Below are 22,189 nucleotides of genomic sequence, written 5' to 3'. Positions count from 1 at the left end.
TCAGAGAAATAACTATAAATGGCAGCGTGTTTTTTCCCTTGACTTTTTTGCCATCGCTAATTCGACCAGCAGCGAGCACTCAACCGTGAATAATCCATTTTTATTAAAATGCCAAGGGAAATATGTATATGTATGTATGTATATGTATAATATACATACACACGCACACCTATGCACTTATGAAGCAAGCATTGTTTGCCACCAGCAGGCGGCAAGCAGTTATTTGGCAGTTGAAGTTATTGTAGATTAACTGCTCGCCTAGGCAAATTCACAGCTTACTTAGTGAGAGAGTTACATACCCGCAACCCGCAACCCGCAGCCCTCCTAACCGTTATCCGTTAGCAGTTTGTCCTGCAAACAGGTTAATTGAATTTACTGAAAAGCGGGGAAGGAGAAATGCCGAGTGTTGGCTGCCAACTGCCGATTGCCAACTGCCAACAGCCAACAGCCGAGAGTGTCGGAGTCTCGGATTGTCGGAGTGTGTTGAGTGTCGACAACCGGCGAGTAGCATCATTGTGCCGACTGGCAATGCCTGCAGTTTCGATGCAGTTAGCGTATTACTCGGCTTTTATTCACTTCCACTTTTGTTGGCTGGCATTCGCATTCGCATTCGCACTCATTCTGGTTATCCTTCTCCTTCTCCGTCTCGCAGTGGGCACACAAAAGGAACTACTGCTGTTAAGTATTTTGCCGCTACAAGCCCATTTCATGCCTGATTTCAGCGGAAACGTGCAATGCTCATAGCTTGAATTATTCACAGCCAACCCAACAGCTTCGAGTGTAAAAGGTGTGTGTGTGTGTGTGTTGTAAAGTTAATTATTCTGTAAAATGGATTCAGCACTCGCTACACGTAACGAGGCGGCAATCAACAAACTTTTATCGCCATCGCCGTGCAATTTGGCGGCCATCCACGACGCTGTCTACGCCTGTTCCCTTCTTCCATCTCTCCCTCTCTCTCTCATTTGCTGTGTGTGCGAGTGTATGCATTAACTTCATTACCACAACAGAACACAGTACAGCACAGCAGTTTCCACTGGACCCTTTCTACCATAAAATATAACGTCTCCGCAGCGTGCGCCCCAGCCTTTGCTTCAGCTAGCTATGTTGGGATGAACAGCTTTGAAAATTTGCACGTCATACGCACAGAGTTTTTATGAGCATTACGCAAATAGCGTGGAGACACACGGGTTGCCAACCCTTTTCCCCATTTTCTTTTTTTTTTTTTTGGTTTGGTTTCCTCTACACACACACACACAGAGACACATGCGTGTGTGTACTTTATGTGCGCCTTTTCCAGCGACTCAACTTTTACGATGTGTTTTCAACAGTTGCTACGTGACTTTTCACTGAGCGCTGCAGTTGGCACTTCAGATGTTGCTTTTGATTTCCCCCATTGGTGGGCGGGGCTGCCAGGGATACCAGCACACTGATAGCCCTAGTCAACAGTTGGCCACACGCACTCTCACGCACACACACACACACACACAGTGGCACTCTTAATAATTACATGTGTGCCAAAGAGCACTTTGATATGGACACGACAGATGGCAGCACTGGACTTCGAGAAACGGAGACTCCAAGACTTTTTGGCACTGCAATTCGAGAATTTTTGCCAAATTGTGCGAGCTATAGATTCAAATTTTGAGGGGGTGCGGGGTCGAACATTTGCCATCTCTTGCACACAATTTGTGGATTGCATTTTTAATTGCTTCTGCGTAAACTAGCATGTTAACGGCAACGGCAGCACTCGACTTTTGCTCGTTTGCCAGCAGCGATTTTATTGCATTATTGCAATTTTCGGGTTGTGCCACAGTTGGGTCACGCTAAAGCGAACTTGCCACTGCAAGCCAGCCAATATGCACTATGGGAAAGTTGAACACTTATTTTGGGAAAACAAATTTTCCTAGAAAAGATTCGTATTAGACGTTGTATACAAAAAATCTAAATTAATTTTGTGGTACTATGAAATAAGTTTAATATTATTAATTAAGTTTTTGGAAATATGTACTTCTGAGAGAAAATAAATCTCTTAAGTTGTTAAAATGAAATCTATACAACTTTGGCACTAACACAATATTCTAAAGTGTTAAAAGTTAAATCTAAATTTTTGGTAGTAATAAATACTTTTGGGGAAAGATTTTCTTTAATGTTGTGAACTGGAAACAAACTTGAGTCTACTATAAAAACTTAAAATTAAAAAAATATAAGAATAACATTTGCAACTATTTTAATCACTATTGTTTGTATTAAATATTAAATATTGATTAAAAGTTAAATTATAGTAAATTAATGTAAAATCGAAAATAATGAAGCAAAGACCAATTTTTGATGAAGTTGCACTTTTCGAAAGATGTTGAAAAAAAGTTTCTCATTGATTAATCAATTAAATTTTTTCTTTCTCTATTTTAATATTTAGTTTCATTTCTTTACATACTAAAAACTAATAATTTAAACTTTAGTTATTCATTTTGCTCGCGAGAAGCAATGAACTGCACCACAGTGCACTGCTTGGCCACAATATAAATCCAATTTCAGTGGCATAGCGTTAAATTAGCTATAACATGCTCACGGCCAAAAAGCGAATGATATAGATAGTTAGAAAGAGAGCGAGAGACGGGTAAGAAAAAGAGTAGCCAATTATATCTTTCATTTGCCGGGCATAAATCTCAGATGGCAAATGGGGCAACAACTAAAGTGCATATGGATAACGTCAAACCCAAAAAACAAAAATTGAAAAAAATACATAACGAAAGCCAAAAAAAAAAAACAAAAATGAACTGAAAAATGGCAACGCTTGAGAAGGACCAACCAAAAATAACAAAAAAAATATTGTGCAGAAAAGTATGCAATGAAAAATTGTATTTTTCATTTTTGCAAATTCCTCGGCCAGTAACAAAAGGAGAAATGGCAATGGCGGATGGAAATAGAAATGGAAATGTGGATGTTGATGGAGTTTGAGGCAGAGAGGAGGGTGAAGGGGAAGGTGGACGTACAGCACTTGATGCGCTTGGGTCACACAAACGCCATTTGTTGCACTCCATTTGTGCCAGACCGCGACGCATTTCAGTGTGAGCGTGTGTGTTTGTTTGCTTGTATGTGTGTGATTGTATAAGCTGCTGTATGTGTAATTAACAGTTTTCATTGTGGTCCCAAAACGCTTGCCAAGTTGTGGCAAAAATAAAAATGCGCATTGCAATGGCAGACACACCCAAAAAAAAATCAAAAAAAAATAAAAGAGGAGGAATGTAAAAATTGTAATATATTTTTGTATGCACATACTGCATATAAAACTACTATCAGTTTCTCTTTATCTTCTGTGTGTGTGAGTTTGTGTGTATATGTGTGCGTGTATGTTGCTGCTGCGTGTAAATGCACTTGAAGTTCTACTTCCGTTTGAAATGTCAACATGTATGTGCAGACATGCATGCGACCATATCATACCAACATACAAATACTGGCACAAAAATGTGTGTGGTAGATGCATGACAGTGCTTTGTATTCCCAGACTCTTTCTCTTTTCTCTTCAAAGTGCTCAGATACAGTGACAGCAATGCCATTAGATACGGCTCACAGTTGCAAATTGATTGAGAGTATGGTGTTAAACATACAATAAAAGGGTACATATGCTGAACTCTGGGAACTTATTTAAATTGACATATAAAATTGAACCAACTTGAACTTATTGAAGGAAGTAAATTGGGATAGACCTTAAATTTTTTGGATTGGCAATTTCCATATGCAAACTACATAAATGATCATTGAGATTTTTGGTACTATTTGACTAACCAGCATTGTGTGCATAAAAAAAGGTGAAAGGTGTATTCAATCTATGACTTATCGCATTACAAATTAAATATTCTGTCACTGTTCATGTATCGCACAGCGCTTATGAAATTCAAATTAAAGTCTCATGAATAAAATATACGCTAATTGAAATCAAATTTATATAATTGATAAAACATTTAAGTAATAACACTTGATTGAATGTCATATTCATAAAAAATCAGTATTTAAATGGAAATCAATCAAAAAAAATTAAAATGAATTAAATGTATGCTTCAATGTCATCTTCATTAGTTATTAAAACTTTAATTCAAATGAATTTAAGAACTTATTAATAAATAAATTGAATTTAATTAATTATCAGGGATAAAAATTTAGCATTGCAAAATACCCTTCGATTGAAATCCATCTTCATCAATAATCAGCAACATAAACAATATATTGAAATCATAATTAGGAAACTTAATACCTTTCTTAATGTGTAAGGTTTTGTAAACATTTAAATAATATTATTTATATATCTTTATATATAATCAATGTATTAATTAAATTAATTTCTGTTAGAATGCCATCGTTATAATCAAACAGAATATAAATTAAATTAAATTATATAATTAAATTATTAATGTATAATAAATAAATTATGTTTAATAACTTTTTACACATATTATTCTTCATAAATAATCAAAATTTCATTTTAAATGTGCTTGAAAATCTTATTAAATATATATTAAATATTTCACACAGCCTTTGAGCATGCAAATTTTCAGTATTAAGTGCAAAGAAAGAAATAAAATTGCTCTTAAAATTTAAATGAACTTTTATTCAATCAGAGTACATTAAACACTTTGCCTTTGATACCAAAATGATTTCCACGCTTGACAACGCTCAGATTGTTTGCATATTAATCGATATGCTATTTATATAATAAAATTGTAAGCTTGAAAGTCTAAAATATTTATTCAAATATGGCACAAAGAATTTGGTGCTCTCTACACACAATTATCTCTTTAATGTTTTATGATGACATATTTTGTGCAAACTCATCTTAAATTCAGCTTTTCTGAGTGACACAAACTTTTAATTAAGAGAAAATAGCTGCTTGACTTGTTGGCATATTTAAATAGTTGACTCCCAAAGAATATTTCTAGTCTGGCGTCTAGTCTTGACATTATATGTATATCCTGCAGCGTATTGTGTATAATGTTTGGCATTTCTCTCTCTTGAGAAGCTTTGTGGATTTTTTGGGAGAGTGGGAGTAACGCATCTCGCAAAAAAACTTTGCAATTTTTATTCAAGCGATAATAAAATGTCGATGTGGAGAGAAAACCATTTTTTATTTTCAATTTTTTGCGTTGTCGAACACATGACAAAGTGCCATCAACAAGCAACATACAACGCAAGGCGAAAGGCGAGGCGACGCATGGCAAAAGGACATGGGGACACGCAAAGCGAGCAACAATGTGTTGCCTGCCACAGACACACACACACTCATACAGTGGGGGAGTGAGTGCTGTTGGTGTGTTTAAATATCGCTGGCAATAAGTGAAGGGCCACACAGCAGTTAAGGAGACGACAGCAAAGGCAAAAGGACTCGCAAAGGAGTAGATGCGATATGCCATAGCAGATAAAAATGGAATATATCCTTGCTCCTTGCTCGTTGCTGTCGAAGTCGAAGAATTATGCGAGGTGGCGGCGGGCAACAGTTATCACTGTTATCCTTTTGGCCTGTTGGCGCCTTTTGATTTCATTAGCTCAACTTAGCCGTTGCCTTTGCACTTACTAAATTATTGATCGAATTAAGGTTTAAATTGTTAATTAAACGGGGCCAGCGTCGTGGTGTTTCCGCACTTCCGGCCCCAAACAGTAGCGGTATATTTTCCCAGTCTATGTGTTTGTGTTTGCGTATATATCGAATGTCCTGTGTGTACTTGGCGCTCACTTTGCTTCTCCATTATTCGGCTTGTAGTAAGTACTCATTAACATAAGCCGCTGATGCTATTCCTCGCTGGCCATTGTGCGCGAACGTCGTCGCGGATTTGGACGGCACATTTAAATTAATTTTAATAAAAAATCAAGAGCGAACGTAGAATATTTCTTGGCAATTGCCGTATGGCACTCGTAGAATCAAAAGATACCGACCGACCCATAAAAGTGAAAAGCCAAGACAAACTTGAAAACGAAAACGAAAATGCGAAAAAGCGAAAAGAACGAAAAGAGCAAGCTGCCAGTATATGGCTTAAGCCCGAATATAAAAGATAAATTAAAAAATAATATCAAGGCAACGGCAGCCAAGTTCTGAGGTTGAACTCAAAGAATGGGAACGACAAAGAGCCGAATTACGCATAAAAAGCCGCAATTGAGTTTTTGGACCGCACTCTGTGACTGTCTCTGTACCGCACACACACACACACACACATACATACACACGCACACACATACATACAAACCACAGCCATGCAATATTTGCGTAAATCTCTACAAATTTCATTGGGGCGTATGCGATGTCGACAACAACGTCAAGCGGAACAAAAAGTCAAACCCGAGAACAACAGCCAAATAAAAGCGAATCGCATCAAGGCAAAGGCTATTTCAACTTTTCAAGCACTCTACTATATAAAGCATTATATGTATATAGCATTCTATGCTTTTAATTATTTTCACCATATAAAATTGATCGTCATACTCGCTCTCTCTCTCTTACTCTCTCTTGCCATTATATTTGAAATTTCGTCAGTTTTGCGAGCATTTTATCACTTGCATATAGCCAACGCTTCCCTGTCCCTGTTTCTACCCTTCGCAAGAGCATCAAAAAACGGCAAAAGAAAAGCACAAAATGGCGGGAATGGGCCTCATAAAATGTGCACATTGTCACACACACATACACGCACAGCTGTGTACTAAGTGTTGCTCGCTGTGCGTGTGTGTATGTTTGCTTCAGTCAGTGCTGAGACCAAGTCGTGATTTCTTATATCATACAAGTATTGTAGTATATGAGAATTCATATAAAACTATTATTTATTGCGAATGTAATTGAAGTTACGTAAAGTCCTTAATACCATCTGAATTTTATTTTTTTTTATTATTTATTAAAATTATTTATAAAAATATCCATAAATGAAAATATGATATAATACTTAATGATAATACTTAAAAAATGTTTAAAATGTGAAAAAAAAACTAAAAACAAAATTCAATAAAATCTAAACCTAACACTTTATTTTTATTTAAAAAAATTTGATAATTTAAAAAGTAGAAAGAAAAGAGAAAATAATGCAAGCTTTTTCTAAACAAGACTAATATAAATTAGCTGGAAATATAATTTTCAACAAATTCTTTTCTTTTCAAATTACTTGAATCATATTAAATATACTTGGATTCAAAAATTATGAATAAGAAAATTTCCAGATCTAGGTTTTGATAGTACATATTATAATTATATTTGAAATCCTATCTTATTTTAACAAAGTAGAAGTATTTCCTTCAAATATAAAATTAATTAAACTATTCTATCACTACTAGTACTATTTAGCTTTATTTTAACTTTAGGAAATTTTTAAAAAGAGTAATTTTTTAATAAGTATTTTTCCTTTTGCGTTTTTTTGACTCTATCGCTGAATTTTCGTTTCGGGAATTTAATTTAGTTAATTCTCAATTACGAGATATTCGCAACAAACTTGTTACTAATATAAACAAAATATAAAAGTATATAAGCTAAGCAGCGCTGTTGCATACTTGCTTGCCTGCATTATTGTTTAAATCTTCATTTTTACCACAACTTTGCTAGAATGCGTATATTTCGAGTGCTGCGTGACAAGAAATTCTGCCAACTGCGAGCAAAGTGCCAATCACATCGTGTGCTGTCCTACTTTGTGCGTTACTTCGAACATCGTGTGCTTTCGCTATATTTGCAGTTGCATTCATGTTATAGTATAAAGTAAAGCGCTACAGCTGCTGTCGAGGTTAGTCGAGTGCCCTGTTCAAAAGTCTTTTTGCATGATTGGTCAAGCTCTACCTCTGCTAATGAGAGAATTAGCTGTTTAAATTTCTTGCTTTTCTCTTTCTCTCTGTGTCTTTATATACCCACTACACGAAGTGTATTACAACCTTGTGACTGCAGGAGATATATTATATGTAACAGGGAGAAGGAGACATTCCTTTTTCAAACTAGAGTATTTATAATTCATAAAAATGTGTGTCAGATAAAAATTATAGAAATATTTAAGTTCTCCTTAAGTCTTAGATGCTTAAATTGTTAACCAATCTGGTATATTTTGTACTCTATGGTATATTTTTAATATAATAGTACATCGGTATACCAAATATAGCCTTTGGTATATTTTAATATTTGCATGATATATTAATTTAGTATATTTGAAGAATAATACCGCAATGTTTTACTTTTTTTGGAAATGGGTAACAGGTATCTCAGAGTCGAGCACAGTCGACTACAGCTTTCTTCTTAAATTTAGCGCTGTCAACACGCGCTCATCCCTAACACAATGTGGAACGCTACAGGAGATTTTACATCATTTTACTGCACTGTTTCATTAACTCGGCATCAATACTTTTTTTGCGTTGCCAGCTTCCGGAAGTTGGCAACTTTTTACGAGGCTTTACTTTATAAAGACATCGCTTATGGAAATCAATGCACGCTTATCCAGCGCAAACAGAAAGAGAGAGAGAGTAGATAGAGTGAGATGGAGCGACTTAAGCAGTCGCAGTTACTGTTGATTTACTTGAAGCTCGTGCAGTTAAGCCTCGTAAATCTTTGCAGAGATACTCAAGAGGAAATAAGTTATAATTGCAAAACGCGTCCGCGCCTTGATGTATGCAACAAAAACACTTGCACACACACACATATATATCGATAGGGGAACAGAGGTTAAAGGTAGCAAAGAGGCAGACGGCAGCACTTGGCACAGTGAGTACGCAAATAGATAGATATGAAGGTAGTCTCTGTGTAGTCTGTGGGGATAAGAGGCTTAAAGCAACGCAAAAGCAAAGCAAAGTAAAGCAAAGATACTCGTACTCGTTTCGTGTGCCGCAGATTTGTGTATGTTTGCCAAGCTCCCGTTTCGTTCCCATTTACACTCACACACACACTCGCAGAAATTACACACAGGATGACATAGTGAAATAAAAGGGATGCCGTAAAACTAACTTGTTGTTAGAACTTAAGCCCGTTTCATGGTCAGCTGAATTCTGCTGGCCAGCTGACGATCCTCCGACCGTCGCCCTTGATTGTTTTCGACCAACTTTAGTTGGTTTGTTTTTTTTCTGTGTATTGTTTATAAATTAATATTGTTGCGCGTCTCTCTGTTGCTGTTGCTGTTGCTGTTGCTCAACATTGTTTACAGTTTTTGTAAAAGGAAACTTTTCTCCCTTTTGTGCAGAGTTCTTCTTTCATTTTTTTTGCTGCTGTGCCACAGCGAAACAATTGCTCTATTTCGCACTTTGCTGCTGAGTGCCAACTACACAAAGTGATTGTCTGTCCAACTGTCAGACTGTCTATCTCTCAGTGTGTGTGTGTGAGTATGTGGCATGCTTTATGCAGTTGTCAGGCAGCGAACGAAAAAGGAAGCAACACACTCTGAAAAGTAAATATAAAGCACATTAAGTGGCGTTTAACGGGGCGCAGCAGCCACAACAGCAAAAGCAACAGCAACAACAACTGCAAGCCGCATTTGTGTGTGGCACGTGGAGTGTAAATGAGCAGCATACCCCAAACGTTTATTAGCATAATAAGCACAAGGCAGCCGCATCGACAATGGCAATGCCAACAAAGAAACCAAAAAGAGAGGAGAGAGAGGGGAGTTAGCTGGAGGGGAAGCGGGGAATAGAAAAGCAGACAACGGGATCAACGGCGGCTAAAGCGGGCCAGACTGTGGCCCAATTTTTCACTTACTTATCATTTTATGCCGCTTGGCCGTGCGTAAATCCTTCCGCAAGGATTTCTGTGGCGCGTTCTAATTATGCAGCACACACACACACTCAAGCACGAACTCACACACAGTCACAGACAGTTGTAAGACGTTGGTGAAACTGTTGCTTGCAACTTGAGATCAAATTTAGTTTTACTTTTCTTCGTTTTTCTATTTTTTCGTTTTTTTTTTCTTTTGCTGTTAACTGTTGCGCTTGACACTTCACTTGCACACGAACTTGAATGCGAACTGAACTGTGATAATCGAATAACTTTGCAGTTTTTGAAGCTTTGCACCTGCCTGAGCTGCTGCTGCTGTCGGAGTTGTTGTTGCTGTTGTTGTTGGTGTTGTGCGTTTAGCGCGTGCAACGTGCCACCAGAGCGAGGACTGTCGATGAACTGTGCGTTGCGAGCAGCTGGAATTTCAACAGGCACTCTGTTATACAGGCAGACAACAGCAGACGTAGCACAGTGCTCCCATGCACAGTGGCACACGGTTTCACTTTTTGCCGACGCACATGGCGTATGCGCAATATCAAAGAGCGAGAGAGAGGCAGTTTGAGAGCAAGCTTAAGCAAGGAGTTAGAAGATGTTTACGCAGCGACAGCGCAACAATTTGTTGAAGAAGAGCGACTAGGCAGCCGCTTTAACTTGTTATACGACGAAACGCAAGCGGACGTTGATGTCGTTGCTGCCAGCGATTGTCCTGTGTCCCGCGTCCTGTGTCCTCTGTCCTCTGCTGTCCTGTGCGACGTAACACCGGAAGCAAGAAGTCAGCGCGATAAGCAGAGCCAGCTGGGGCTAGCGCCTTTTTTATTACCAATTCGATGGGAAAAGAAAAGAATGCACGAATATGTAAGAAAAGGCAGCAAGAAAAAGCTCACCTTCAAATCGAAGTCCTGCCCTGCCCCAGGAGGAGGCACAGCAACAGGAGACGCCGCTTGCGTCTTGCGACGCATTAGCATAATCGCAACGAACGGCGTTCAATGGAAAATTGAGTTTGACAGCCTGCAACGCAACTTTTTTGATGGCCAACGTGTCGTATTAGCAACATACGATGATGATGCTGAAGCGTTCGCTGCGTTGCGTTGCGTTTCGACTGCAAACTGTTGCTCAATAAGCAATTTTCAATGTTTTCTAGTCTTAATTCACGCATACAAAACTTTGGGTACTGCTGCTGCTGCTGCTGATGTTTGCGATTCATAAATATGCATGAGCTGCAAAGGGTTTCAATTAAATTTACTCGAAATTGTGGTGCCTGGGCTGCGAATCGTCGTCGTTGTCGTGGCTGAGGTCAAGAATTTGCATGCCAACATTTCGCCTTTTTTTGGGTTGCCGCCAGCTCAAGAATTATTTGGGTTTTGCATTTATGATGAGCAGCAGCAGCAGCAACAAAAGCAGCACCAGCAGCAGGAAGAACGACCATAATAAAAACGCAAATTAAGAGCGGAAAACTCGAAGATGCCTGAGACGAAAGTGTTAAAGTACCAAAAAGCGACGATGCAGACTTCCGTCTTAGCACGAAACTACTACAACAAACTCCCCAAGCTGCCAACTAACAACTACAACTACAACAACAACTACAACGAAGAGCAACCAAGTTGTTTGTGACTAGGACATAAGTCCACACAGATCCGGCTCAAATTGCTGCACGCGCAAACATACGCACGCACATCTAGGCTGCCAAAGCCGAAGCACTAGGCAGAAGGGTGGGGCAGGGGGATGGGCGAGAGAGGTGGTTGCCAGTCAGAGGTGGGTTGGGCCAGCGACTTGACGGCCACGGGCAAACATGAGCGAAAAAACATGAAACGTGCGCTGCCTGTAAAGGACATTGATTACGCAACGGGGCTGCCAGCTACCCACAGCCCACGGCCCACAGCCACGCCTCTTTTCCTCCGCCCGATGGCACATTGAATTATTCCAGTTTTATTTCTCAACGTTTTGCTAGCGTTGCACACACACAGACAGCACACAGCAAACTGTAGCAAGGCCCGCGGCGCCTTGACAGCGGGCAACATTTGAACCGTCTTAGCAGAAAGCTGACTTCTTCTTGGCTCGGTTATTGAACCACAACACCTGTTGATTGGCCTCATCAGACAAGATATCGTATTAAGCCCACAAAATCAAAGCGTAAGTTAGTCCCTCAATCAATGAAATATCTCATCTTTTGCTTGATTGAAATAAATACGAAACTCTGCACTCAACTCAACTTCAGCATTAAAGCCAAAAACTAATTAAATTTGACTGTGTGTAAAATAAATCCCAATATTTGCTTTTCTTGAAAAACATTAAAAGGCTCCTAGAGCTCTAAGTAGTCTTTGCGCTTTAGTCTCATTAAATTTAATCCTAAGAGCAACTCGATATGTTTGTATGTTTATACGAAGTTCTTCGTTCGCAACTCCCAATTACATTTAAATTACACAAAGCAGATGTGCAGCGCCATCTATATGTGGGTTTCATTTATATGCCATAACAGCACTAACCATAAATGAGTGCATTGACGCACTGAGCGGGGAATAGAACCCAGAGAGCAGAAACGACAGCGAACAAATTTTTGCTGTTATTATATTATTGTTTTTTTTGTTATATTAATTGAATTTCATTAATATTTCTGATATTTTTGATATTTTACAATTATTCTATTTTTGATTATTAAACAAATTTAAAATGAAATTTGTTTGTTTTCCGTTTGTTGGTGGCTGCTTCCACGGTTGCTATTCCAAAAAAATTGGGGCATACATATTTTCTCAATTATCCTGTCAATTGTCATCGCAAATCGACTGTATGCGATATTTTCCAGTGATAGTCGTGGTTCAATTTATAACTGATACAACATTTGTGTCTGGTGGAACAGAGCCATTTGTTAAAATAATATATGTGAACATAAAATTTTATGAAAAATTTAAATTCTAGACAAGGCATATTGAAAATGTACCGAAATGAAAAAAAGTGATCCAATGTACCAACGCATTAAAAATGTACCAGTTTTGGTACATTTGTACCAAAAGTGGCAACCGTGGTTGTGATTCATTGTTCGTTCTGTTATCGTTAACAGGATGTGACTCTAACAGTTGTTGCTTAACAGTCGCAGTCGGTCCCTTAAAAGTTTCATTGCTTAACATCGGACAGTTAACAGTTTCTGTTCTTAACAGTGGTTGCAAACTAGTGTTGATAGGGGTTTCTGTTTTCCGTTGACTAACCATACGTGATTGTTCAGAAATCGTTGCGCCATGTCCTTTTCTTATAACATCAAAATATTTCAGGACCTCTAACTTGAAGTTTATGCCGCATGTGTGCATGAAATCCCTACATAACACTGCTTCATATCTCCTAGACTCATCGTCGACTATTAGTAATTCAAAATTCAATTTTAATTTTCTCTTCAATACAAAACAAGATACTTTTCCAAACGTATTCAATTTACTTTTGCTAATTCCAACATAGAGACTATTGACTGGTTTATCCAGTGGTACATTTAATGGAAATAATGACTTCTTCAGAAATGAAATAGGGCTTCCTGAGTCTATGAGGCATTCTGCAGTGATAAACAAATTAGGTTGGCTTGAAAAATAAATATTAAAGTGTCTTACATAATTGTTGTCGAACCCGACAGCGCATAAAAAATGTACCAGTTTCGGTACATTTGTACCGCTATGTCCGCCATGTCCGCTATGTCCGCCATGTTCGCCATGTCCGCTATGTCCGCTGTGTCCGCTATGTCCGCCATGTCCGCCATATCCGCTATGTCCGCTATGTCCGCCATGTCCGCTATGTCCGCTCTGTCCGCTATGTCCTCCATGTCCGCTATGTCCGCTATGTCCGCCATGTCCGCTTTGTCCGCCATGTCCTCCATGTCCGTTTTGTCCGCTGTGTCCGCTCTGTCCGCTAAGTCCGCTATGTCCGCCATGTCCGCCATGTCCGTCGTGTCCGCCATGTCCGCTATGTCCGCCATGTTCGCTATGTCCGCCATGTCCGCCATATCCGCTATGTCCGCTATGTCCGCCATGTCCGCTATGTCCGCTATGTCCGCCATGTCCGCCATGTCCGCTTTGTCCGCCATGTCCTCCATGTCCGTTTTGTCCGCTGTGTCCGCTCTGTCCGCTAAGTCCGCTATGTCCGCCATGTCCTCCATGTCCGCCATGTCCGCCATGTCCTCCATGTCCGCTATGTCCGCTATGTCCGCTATGTCCGCTTTGTCCGCTATGTCCGCTCTGTCCGCTATGTCCGCTGTGTCCGCTATGTCCTCCATGTCCGCTATGTCCGCTCTGTCCGCTATGTCCTCCATGTCCGCTATGTCCGCTATGTCCGCCATGTCCGCCATGTCCGCTTTGTCCGCCATGTCCTCCATGTCCGTTTTGTCCGCTGTGTCCGCTCTGTCCGCTAAGTCCGCTATGTCCGCCATGTCCGCCATGTCCGCCATGTCCGCTATGTCCGCCATGTTCGCTATGTCCGCCATGTCCGCTATGTCCGCTATGTCCGCCATGTCCGCTATGTCCGCTGTGTCCGCTATGTCCGCCATGTCCGCTATGTCCGCTCTGTCCGCTATGTCCTCCATGTCCGCTATGTCCGCTATGTCCGCCATGTCCGCCATGTCCGCTATGTCCGCTTTGTCCGCTATGTCCGCCATGTCCTCCATGTCCGCCATGTCCGCCATGTCCTCCATGTCCGCTATGTCCGCTATGTCCGCTTTGTCCGCTATGTCCGCTCTGTCCGCTATGTCCGCTGTGTCCGCTATGTCCGCTGTGTCCGCTATGTCCTCCATGTCCGCTATGTCCGCCATGTCCGCTATGTCCTCCATGTCCGCCATGTCCGCTATGTCCGCCATGTCCTCCATGTCCGCCATGTCCGCTATGTCCGCTGTGTCCGCTATGTCCGCTGTGTCCGCTATGTCCTCCATGTCCGCTAAGTCCGCCATGTCCGCCATGTCCGTCATGTCCGCCATGTCCGCCATGTCCGCCATGTCCGCCATGTCCGCTATGTCCGCTGTGTCCGCTATGTCCGCCATGTCCGCTATGTCCGCCATGTCCGCTATGTCCGCTGTGTCCGCTATGTCCGCCACGTCCGCCATGTCCGCTATGTCCGCTGTGTCCGCTATGCCCGCTATGTCCGCCATGTCCGCCATATCCGCCATGTCCGCTATGTCCGCTCTGACCGCTATGTCCTCCATGTCCGCTATGTCCGCTATGTCCGCCATGTCCGCCATGTTCGCTATGTCCGCTTTGTCCGCTATGTCCGCCATGTCCTCCATGTCCGCTATGTCCGCCATGTCCGCCATGTCCTCCATGTCCGCTATGTCCGCTATGTCCGCTTTGTCCGCTATGTCCGCTCTGTCCGCTATGTCCGCTGTGTCCGCTATGTCCGCTGTGTCCGCTATGTCCTCCATGTCCGCTATGTCCGCCATGTCCGCTATGTCCTCCATGTCCGCCATGTCCGCTATGTCCGCCATGTCCTCCATGTCCGCCATGTCCGCTATGTCCGCTGTGTCCGCTATGTCCGCTATGTCCGCTATGTCCGCCATGTCCGCCATGTCCGCTTTGTCCGCTATGTCCGCCATGTCCTCCATGTCCGCTATGTCCGCCATGTCCACCATGTCCTCCATGTCCGCTATGTCCGCTGTGTCCGCCATGTCCGCTATGTCCGCTATGTCCGCTATGTCCGCTGTGTCCGCTATGTCCTCCATGTCCGCTATGTCCGCCATGTCCGCTATGTCCTCCATGTCCGCCATGTCCGCTATGTCCGCCATGTCCTCCATGTCCGCCATGTCCGCTATGTCCGCTATGTCCGCTATGTCCGCTATGTCCGCTATGACCGCTATGTCCGCTGTGTCCGTTGTGTCCGCTCTGTCCACTATGACCGCTATGTCCGATATGTCCGCTATGTCCGCCATGTCCGCCATGTCCGCTATGTCCGCCATGTCCGCTATGTCCGCTGTGTCCGCTCTGTCCGCTATGACCGCTATGTCCGCTATGTCCGCTGTGTCCGCTATGTCCGCTGTGTCCGCTATGTCCGCCCCTTCCGCCCACAAAATTTAGAAAAAATTTTATATTTTCAGCAATTTTAGAGAAAAAGACCTCATTCTTGGTAGACATAGTATAAATCCTAGCCCGGATTTGCTAGGATCAAAAACATGGAAGTTATTCACAAAACATTGCTTCAGACGGCCCTTCTCTCTATTTCCTACAGAGCACAAATCGGTGTTGGAAAACGTGGGGTTATCTGAAAAAAAATGGGAATTGCGCCAATTGTACGAAAAAATGCAGAAAAAGACAACTATTGACGGATTAAGAATTGATAACACTACAACATACAGTTGAAGTTATTGCTCACTTATGCTAACTTCATTTTCAAAATCCTTTCCAAAGTTGAAAATTGTTCTTCATACTTTAAGGGTGCAACAAGGTCATTTTTTTCGAAAACAAGGAATATCTCGGGCATATCCTTCCGAATTTTTAATGCCCACATAGGTTGCCATTCCAAAAAAATGTTTTGTACCAAAATTTGGAGCAAAAATATACCAAACATTTTTCACGAAAGATTTTTTGTATTTCACAAATTGTGACTTACAAATTGTGATTTACAATACATATATAACTGTTTACGTAGCGATGGACCTTACATTGGCGCATACATACATATTTTCTCAATTGACACGATACATCGCAAATCGACTGTATGCGATATTTTTCAGTGGTAGTCGTGGTTCAATTTCTAACTGAAACAAAATTTGTGTATGGTGGAACAAAGCCATTTGTTAAAATAATATGTGTGAACATAAAATTTTATGAAAAATTTAAATACTAGAAGAGGCATATTAAAAATGTATCAAAACGTAAAACAGTGATCCAATGTACCAACGCATAAAAAATGTACCAGTTTTGGTACATTTGTACCAAAAGTGGCAACCGTGGCTGCTTCATATGTGGGTTCCGGTCCCGGCTATTGAAGTTGCGAAGCTGTTGACAGCGATGTCTCTTTTGAGAAAAAGTTTATGACACTGCCACCAGTTCATAGATGGCGCTGCAAATTTGATTTCCGGCTTAAATGTAAATTATAGAAGTGTAACAAATAAATTCGTCTATAATTATAATTTAAAAAAAAAAACAAATTTTAAAATGTATATTGAGGTTTTTAAGTTAAATACTTACTCTTACAACAATGCAATGTGGTTTTAGAAAAAACGATTCAAATTTAAAGTGAATAACATCGATCCCTTAATTCAACAGCAGAAAAATGAATCAGAATCAAGAAAAATGAGCATTGCTGCATATTCCATCAAAATATTTAAAAACCATAATTTTTATATTTGTATTTGTTGGTTTTTATTATCATCGTTATCTATGCTGGTTTTGTAATTGTTTTAAATAGTATGAACTACATTTGAATTGTACAATCTAATTAATAATTAACATTTAGCCCATAATAGTACACAAAGATGCGCAATAGGTATAGTTAGGTAGTATATTACTTTTCCATCTTTCTGTCCTTCATTTAATCATTACGCATTATCATTTATTTTTATCTCCGTTTACGTTTACGTTTATTTGCCTAGCAACATTTACATTTACTTATGTCTACAGTTTTATGAATTACATTCAAATTTGTTTTATTTGTGTGTTTGTTTATATTTTGTTTTGTTTTTTGTTGTTTTTTTTTTTTTTTTGATTAACTTTTAGGATTATCAACTATAACAAACGTAAATAGCGCAGTTTTCTTAGCATTCAGTTAATTGTTTTCCTTTCGTTAGAAGTTTTTGTTATCAATCAATTGGATTACCGACTTTTCACAAAAAGAAAACTTCGTAAGCCCGATATTATATGCAGATCTCTAGGATCCTATATATGTATATACAAAGAATGATACCAGACTATATTACGTATTCCATTGCGAGTTCTAATTGTATGATGAATGGGGACTTGGTGGACTTTTAGAGAAATGTACAAGTTACGATTACAAGTTTTTTTTTGTTTGTTTTTGTTTTAGGAATATTTCCAATTAAATAGATTTAAGCATAAATTATTACATAATTGTGCTAATGTGTTTTTAAGTTTGCATTTCTTTATTATTTTGCATCATCTTTTCATTCAACTCGTTTTCGATATTCTGTTTGCTTGCCTTTATTCTTTCTTTGTCATCGCTTTTTTATTCTTGAATGTTTTTCTTTTCTTTTTTGTTTAGAGGGGTTGGAACATTTATTTGTATACGTTTTACGCTTTCTTATTTGTGGTTCACTTTATGCTAAGGGTATTAAAAATAATATGTACAAAGTATGACTTACAAACTAGCAATATTTTGTTGTTTTGTTGTTGTTACAGTTTTTGTTGTTGGTTGATTTGAATTCCTTTCAAAGAAATTACAATTAGTGTTTTGTTGTTGTAGTTGTCGTTACGTTATCAATGCACAGAGAGAATTCAACTAATTTTAAGCGCTAAACATTGGTTATTACTTTGTATATGCAATTAAGTTTACGCATATCTATATGTATGCTATACGTATGTGTTTATGTATATGTTTATGTATGTGTGTATATGTACGCGTGTGTTGTGTGTTTTGTGTGTATTTTAAATTAGAAGCGACCAGATAAATCCTGCAAAGAAAAGAGAAGAAATACGAAATTAGTTAAGCTACATCAAATACAATATTACAGACTACGAACTGATATTACAGGGTATACATAAATAGTCAGATAATGGGTATATCATTGCGCTATCATGCTGTCACTCAGTTGGCCATCAACACTTCATAAAAACGCCATCAGCCGCTGTCCAGCTATACCAAAAATTGCGGCTAATTTATTCATTTAGGCGGCAGTTGACACTTGGCAGCCTTTGCTCCCCTCTTCCTTACCCCATTGCTATTCCCTATCATTCAGTCTACGCCACACTTGGCGTCAAAATATTCATAAGCGATAAGCAAATGTGAGAGATTGTTGCCATAAGCCTCAGAGAGCTCTTGGCAATTTTTATGCAAATTGGGGCGACGCTACAAAAGACAGGCTCAAATTATGCCATAAAAGCGACAGTGTTGAGCATTTAAAAAAAATATACAACAAGAAAGCAGAGAAAATACCAAATTTGCTGTGACTATAACAATAAATTTCAGTTGAACGAGGGGGAGCATAAAAATCAAAACTCGTCGTTTATCGGACGTTTTATTAGTTACAGCTTAAAATTATATATGTAGTCATATCTTTATAGAGCGAAAGGGAGTGGGGAGATGAGATGGTGCTGTATATATGTTCAACACGCGCAATTTTTATGAGCTGCAATTGAATTTTATGTGTGCACAGGCCGTGCGAAAAAAAGTATTGCCTACTTTGCTGCGCCGTCAAAAAGAATTTTATTACCGGCCTTGGGGCTGCCTTTGCTCAACTGCCTGACTGACTGGCTGGCTGACTGAATGAGTGCTTGTTTGGTTGGCTGGTTGATGATTAGTTGCCACGCCCCAAGCATATATTTGCACTTTGCACACGTTCAGCGAAGCGTAGAGTTGACTGTGCTCCGAGCGCCTCAGAGTATGTCCTGCGCCTTGCAGTTTATTACGAAGCCACGAAGCTTGTTTGCTTTATTACTTATTACACATGTATGTGCGTGCGGGTGTGTGTGTGTGTGTGTGTGTGTGTGTGTGTGTGTGTGTCTGCCTGTCTGTCACGTCATTATCCTTTGTGCTGTGTGCAACAAGTGTTTAAATCGCTGTGCTTTGTTTGCCCTGCCGTGAGTTCGTTCGTGTGTGTGCTCACCGAATCCTTGAGGGTCTTAAGCAGCTTGTGTACAAGCCCTTTGCTTCCTTTCCCTTACTGCTACTGCTTCTGCCAGCGACTTGGCAATTGTTTTCCGACACTCTTGAGGCGCGTCCTTTGCCAGTACAGAGGCAGGGCGACCTCTATGCTCGCTACACTCGAGTCGAGTTAAGTGAGTGTAAATGTGGTTTGTGGCATGCCTCCAACAAGGCAAGCAGCCTTACAGCTTGTCAGCGGCTTAAATGCTATTAAATTTGCTGACAATTTTCACTGTGGCGCAAATTGATTTCGCAGTCAGTCTGAGCTTTAAGCATAATCAGATTTTTTCGATTCAAAAGTCAGAGCACAGTTAAACAATTAGCCGTCATTTTCTGGACGACGACGAAGAAAGCAGAGGCGGCTGCTGTTCTCCTGGGGCAAACTCAATTTATTCTGACAAATCCCAGGACATTTATTAATGATGCACTGGCATTAAAATTTAATCAAATGTGCCACAAGAATTGGCCGGCAAAACTTGTCGCTCTAACAAACTTGACTGCCTGAATTATTCAGCGAGTTGCGGACAAGTTTCAACACCTCACGCCAACCGTCGACAAAAAAAAAGAAAGTGGAAAAGGGAAGCAGCAAACTTTTTGCTTCATTTCTTTTTTTTTTTTGGGTCGTTGCGTTGCCTAGGCGTAGGCCAGAGATTGTGTCGCCAATGTCAACCTCAGAAATCGCGCATTTTGGTTTTCTTCTTTAATAAATTGGCTGAAAATGCTTTTGTGTTTCACGCGCGCTTTCACCGGGGCAACCAGCTGGGGGAAGGAGGAAGAGAAGTAAGGGGAGTTGCTTCCCTTGCCTTGCCACTTGCCTCCAAGCAGCTGCAGCCATAATTTGTGTGACTTTATTATGTGTCAAGTGAGTCAATCTGCGGACGATGATGATGGTTGAGCAGCATGTTGGTAGCTGCCACAAAATGTTGCAGCTGACGCTGCCAACTTTAGCCGTTTATTGGCATGTGTCGCTCTTCCCGGTTCGCTCTCTTATTAACTGCGTGAGCCTTAAAAAAAATCCAATGCGGCATTCTATTTTGCTGCCATTAAATATGCAATACAACGCGGCACATGCCACACGGCGCAGCGCAACTTTAAGTAGACATGCCACACACCATTTGCATAATGAAAAGAAATTTTAAATTTATATACGAGAAACAAGCGCAATGCTTAACGCTGTCACTTGGCGAGCAGCAGCAGAAGAAAAAATATATTATATATGTGAAAGATGGAAATATGGAAAATGGAAACAAAAAAAAATGCCGGCAAAGAAATGTAAATCCGATCGCTGCTCGCTGCTGGCTGCAATTCAAATTATTCACTCAAATGAAGCGGCAGCCAAACACAAAAGTTTGCACTTGGCATAAATTTTTGAAGTGCCGCGCCCCCTGCCCCCTACTCGTGCCTCGTACTTTCCTTGGCTTCTCTCTCCTCATCACAAAGTAGACGATTTGATTTTATTTTATTAGCACGTCACACGATTGGCGCCAGAACTTGACAAAGTTACAACTTTGTCCTGTGGCAACTGCTCTTCTCTCTTCTCCTCTCTTTTTCTACCACTCTTTGCATTGGCAACTTGCTTTTGCTTTTGGCCAGCAAGTTGCGAGAGATTCGCGTTTTTTTCTTTCTGGTCGCTTTGCTGTTTTCTAATTGTTGGCTTACAAACTTAATGCGGAATTCAATTTGTGCGTACTTGCCCAAGCAAGCGGGGTGCAAAAGTTTTTCATGGCATTTCTTTGGGTTTTTTGTCGCCCCATTGCCTATTACACACCCTCCCCCCTTCTCCTCCTCTCCCTGATTTTGGCTCGCTCTACATTACAAAAGTTGAGCACAAAGCAAAAATGCACACTGACAGCTTAACTGACATTGAAAAAAGCCAGAAAATAATGAAAGTGAGACAAAAGGTGGTCTGAATCTTGAACTAGAATATGCACGAATAAGAGATACGCTTCAAAATATTTGTTGTAGTTAAGAGTGAAATTAATGTAAAGGTTGAAATACAAATTAGGTACTTAAATATCGAGCATAAATAGGACTTTTAATATTAAAAATTTTTGCGTAAAAAATGGCTATAACAAATATTTTGCTATAAATAATTTTTGATTTTTTGAGGAAAATAATTTTTTTGATTTTCTTAAAATTTCTTAAAAGATTTTAAGATAATTTCTATTCCAAATTAGTGTAAAATATTTTAAATAATTTTTAATAAATGCTCCTAAAAGAGAAGTATTATTTCTTTATTTTTTTGGAAATTATTTTTATCTTTTTTAACCGTCTTCAGTAAAAAAATTGATCAATTGATTTCTTATATTAAAAAACATTTAATATGAAACTTCTCAAAGAATTTTTTTTTTATTTAATAAAATATTTAAATATTTTTGTATATATTGGGAGTAATTTTATGAATAATTTTATGAATTTATAGATTTGCAAACGTTTGTTTCTAAAAATTAATTTTCAATTATTATTTAAATATTCTTCAAAACAAGAAATGTACTGAATAAATCTAATAATTTCCATCAATGAATTTTTTAAGTTAAATTTCTTCCCACCCACAACTGTCACATTCCATTAAACTTAACTTTTTGTCAAAAGGGTTAAGGACTAAATTTGAAAAATCCATCTCCTCCCCAGGCGAAAGAAGTGCTTGTAAAATATGTGAAAAATCCAATGTAATTTTTCAATATTAGCTGCACTTAACACACTTGATTT

The 22,189-nt window shown here is 39.7% G+C and overlaps 2 protein-coding genes across 8 annotated transcripts in view; both read right to left on the bottom strand.

Annotated features, from left to right (window-relative positions):
• LOC132784201 (uncharacterized) overlaps positions 1–14,945 on the bottom strand; it is a 52,740-nt gene extending 37,795 nt beyond the window's left edge. Inside the window, exon 1 of the mRNA XM_060789637.1 lies at positions 14,859–14,945. Coding sequence (XP_060645620.1) covers positions 14,859–14,945 — 87 coding nt within the window. The remainder of the gene's footprint in view (positions 1–14,858) is intronic.
• A 2,859-nt stretch (positions 14,946–17,804) lies between these two features.
• Positions 17,805–22,189, bottom strand: part of LOC132784570 (forkhead box protein O) — a 37,972-nt gene continuing 33,587 nt past the window's right edge. For all 7 annotated transcript variants that reach the window (XM_060790262.1, XM_060790268.1, XM_060790263.1 and 4 more), the window contains one exon: positions 17,805–18,290. The gene's annotated coding sequence lies outside the window, so the exon portion shown is untranslated. The remainder of the gene's footprint in view (positions 18,291–22,189) is intronic.

The sequence above is a fragment of the Drosophila nasuta genome, chromosome 2R (assembly GCF_023558535.2).
Source record: "Drosophila nasuta strain 15112-1781.00 chromosome 2R, ASM2355853v1, whole genome shotgun sequence".
Taxonomy (NCBI): Eukaryota; Metazoa; Arthropoda; class Insecta; order Diptera; family Drosophilidae; genus Drosophila; species Drosophila nasuta.
Note: the sequence above shows the minus strand (reverse complement) of the source record. Positions and strands in the feature narration are given on the sequence as shown.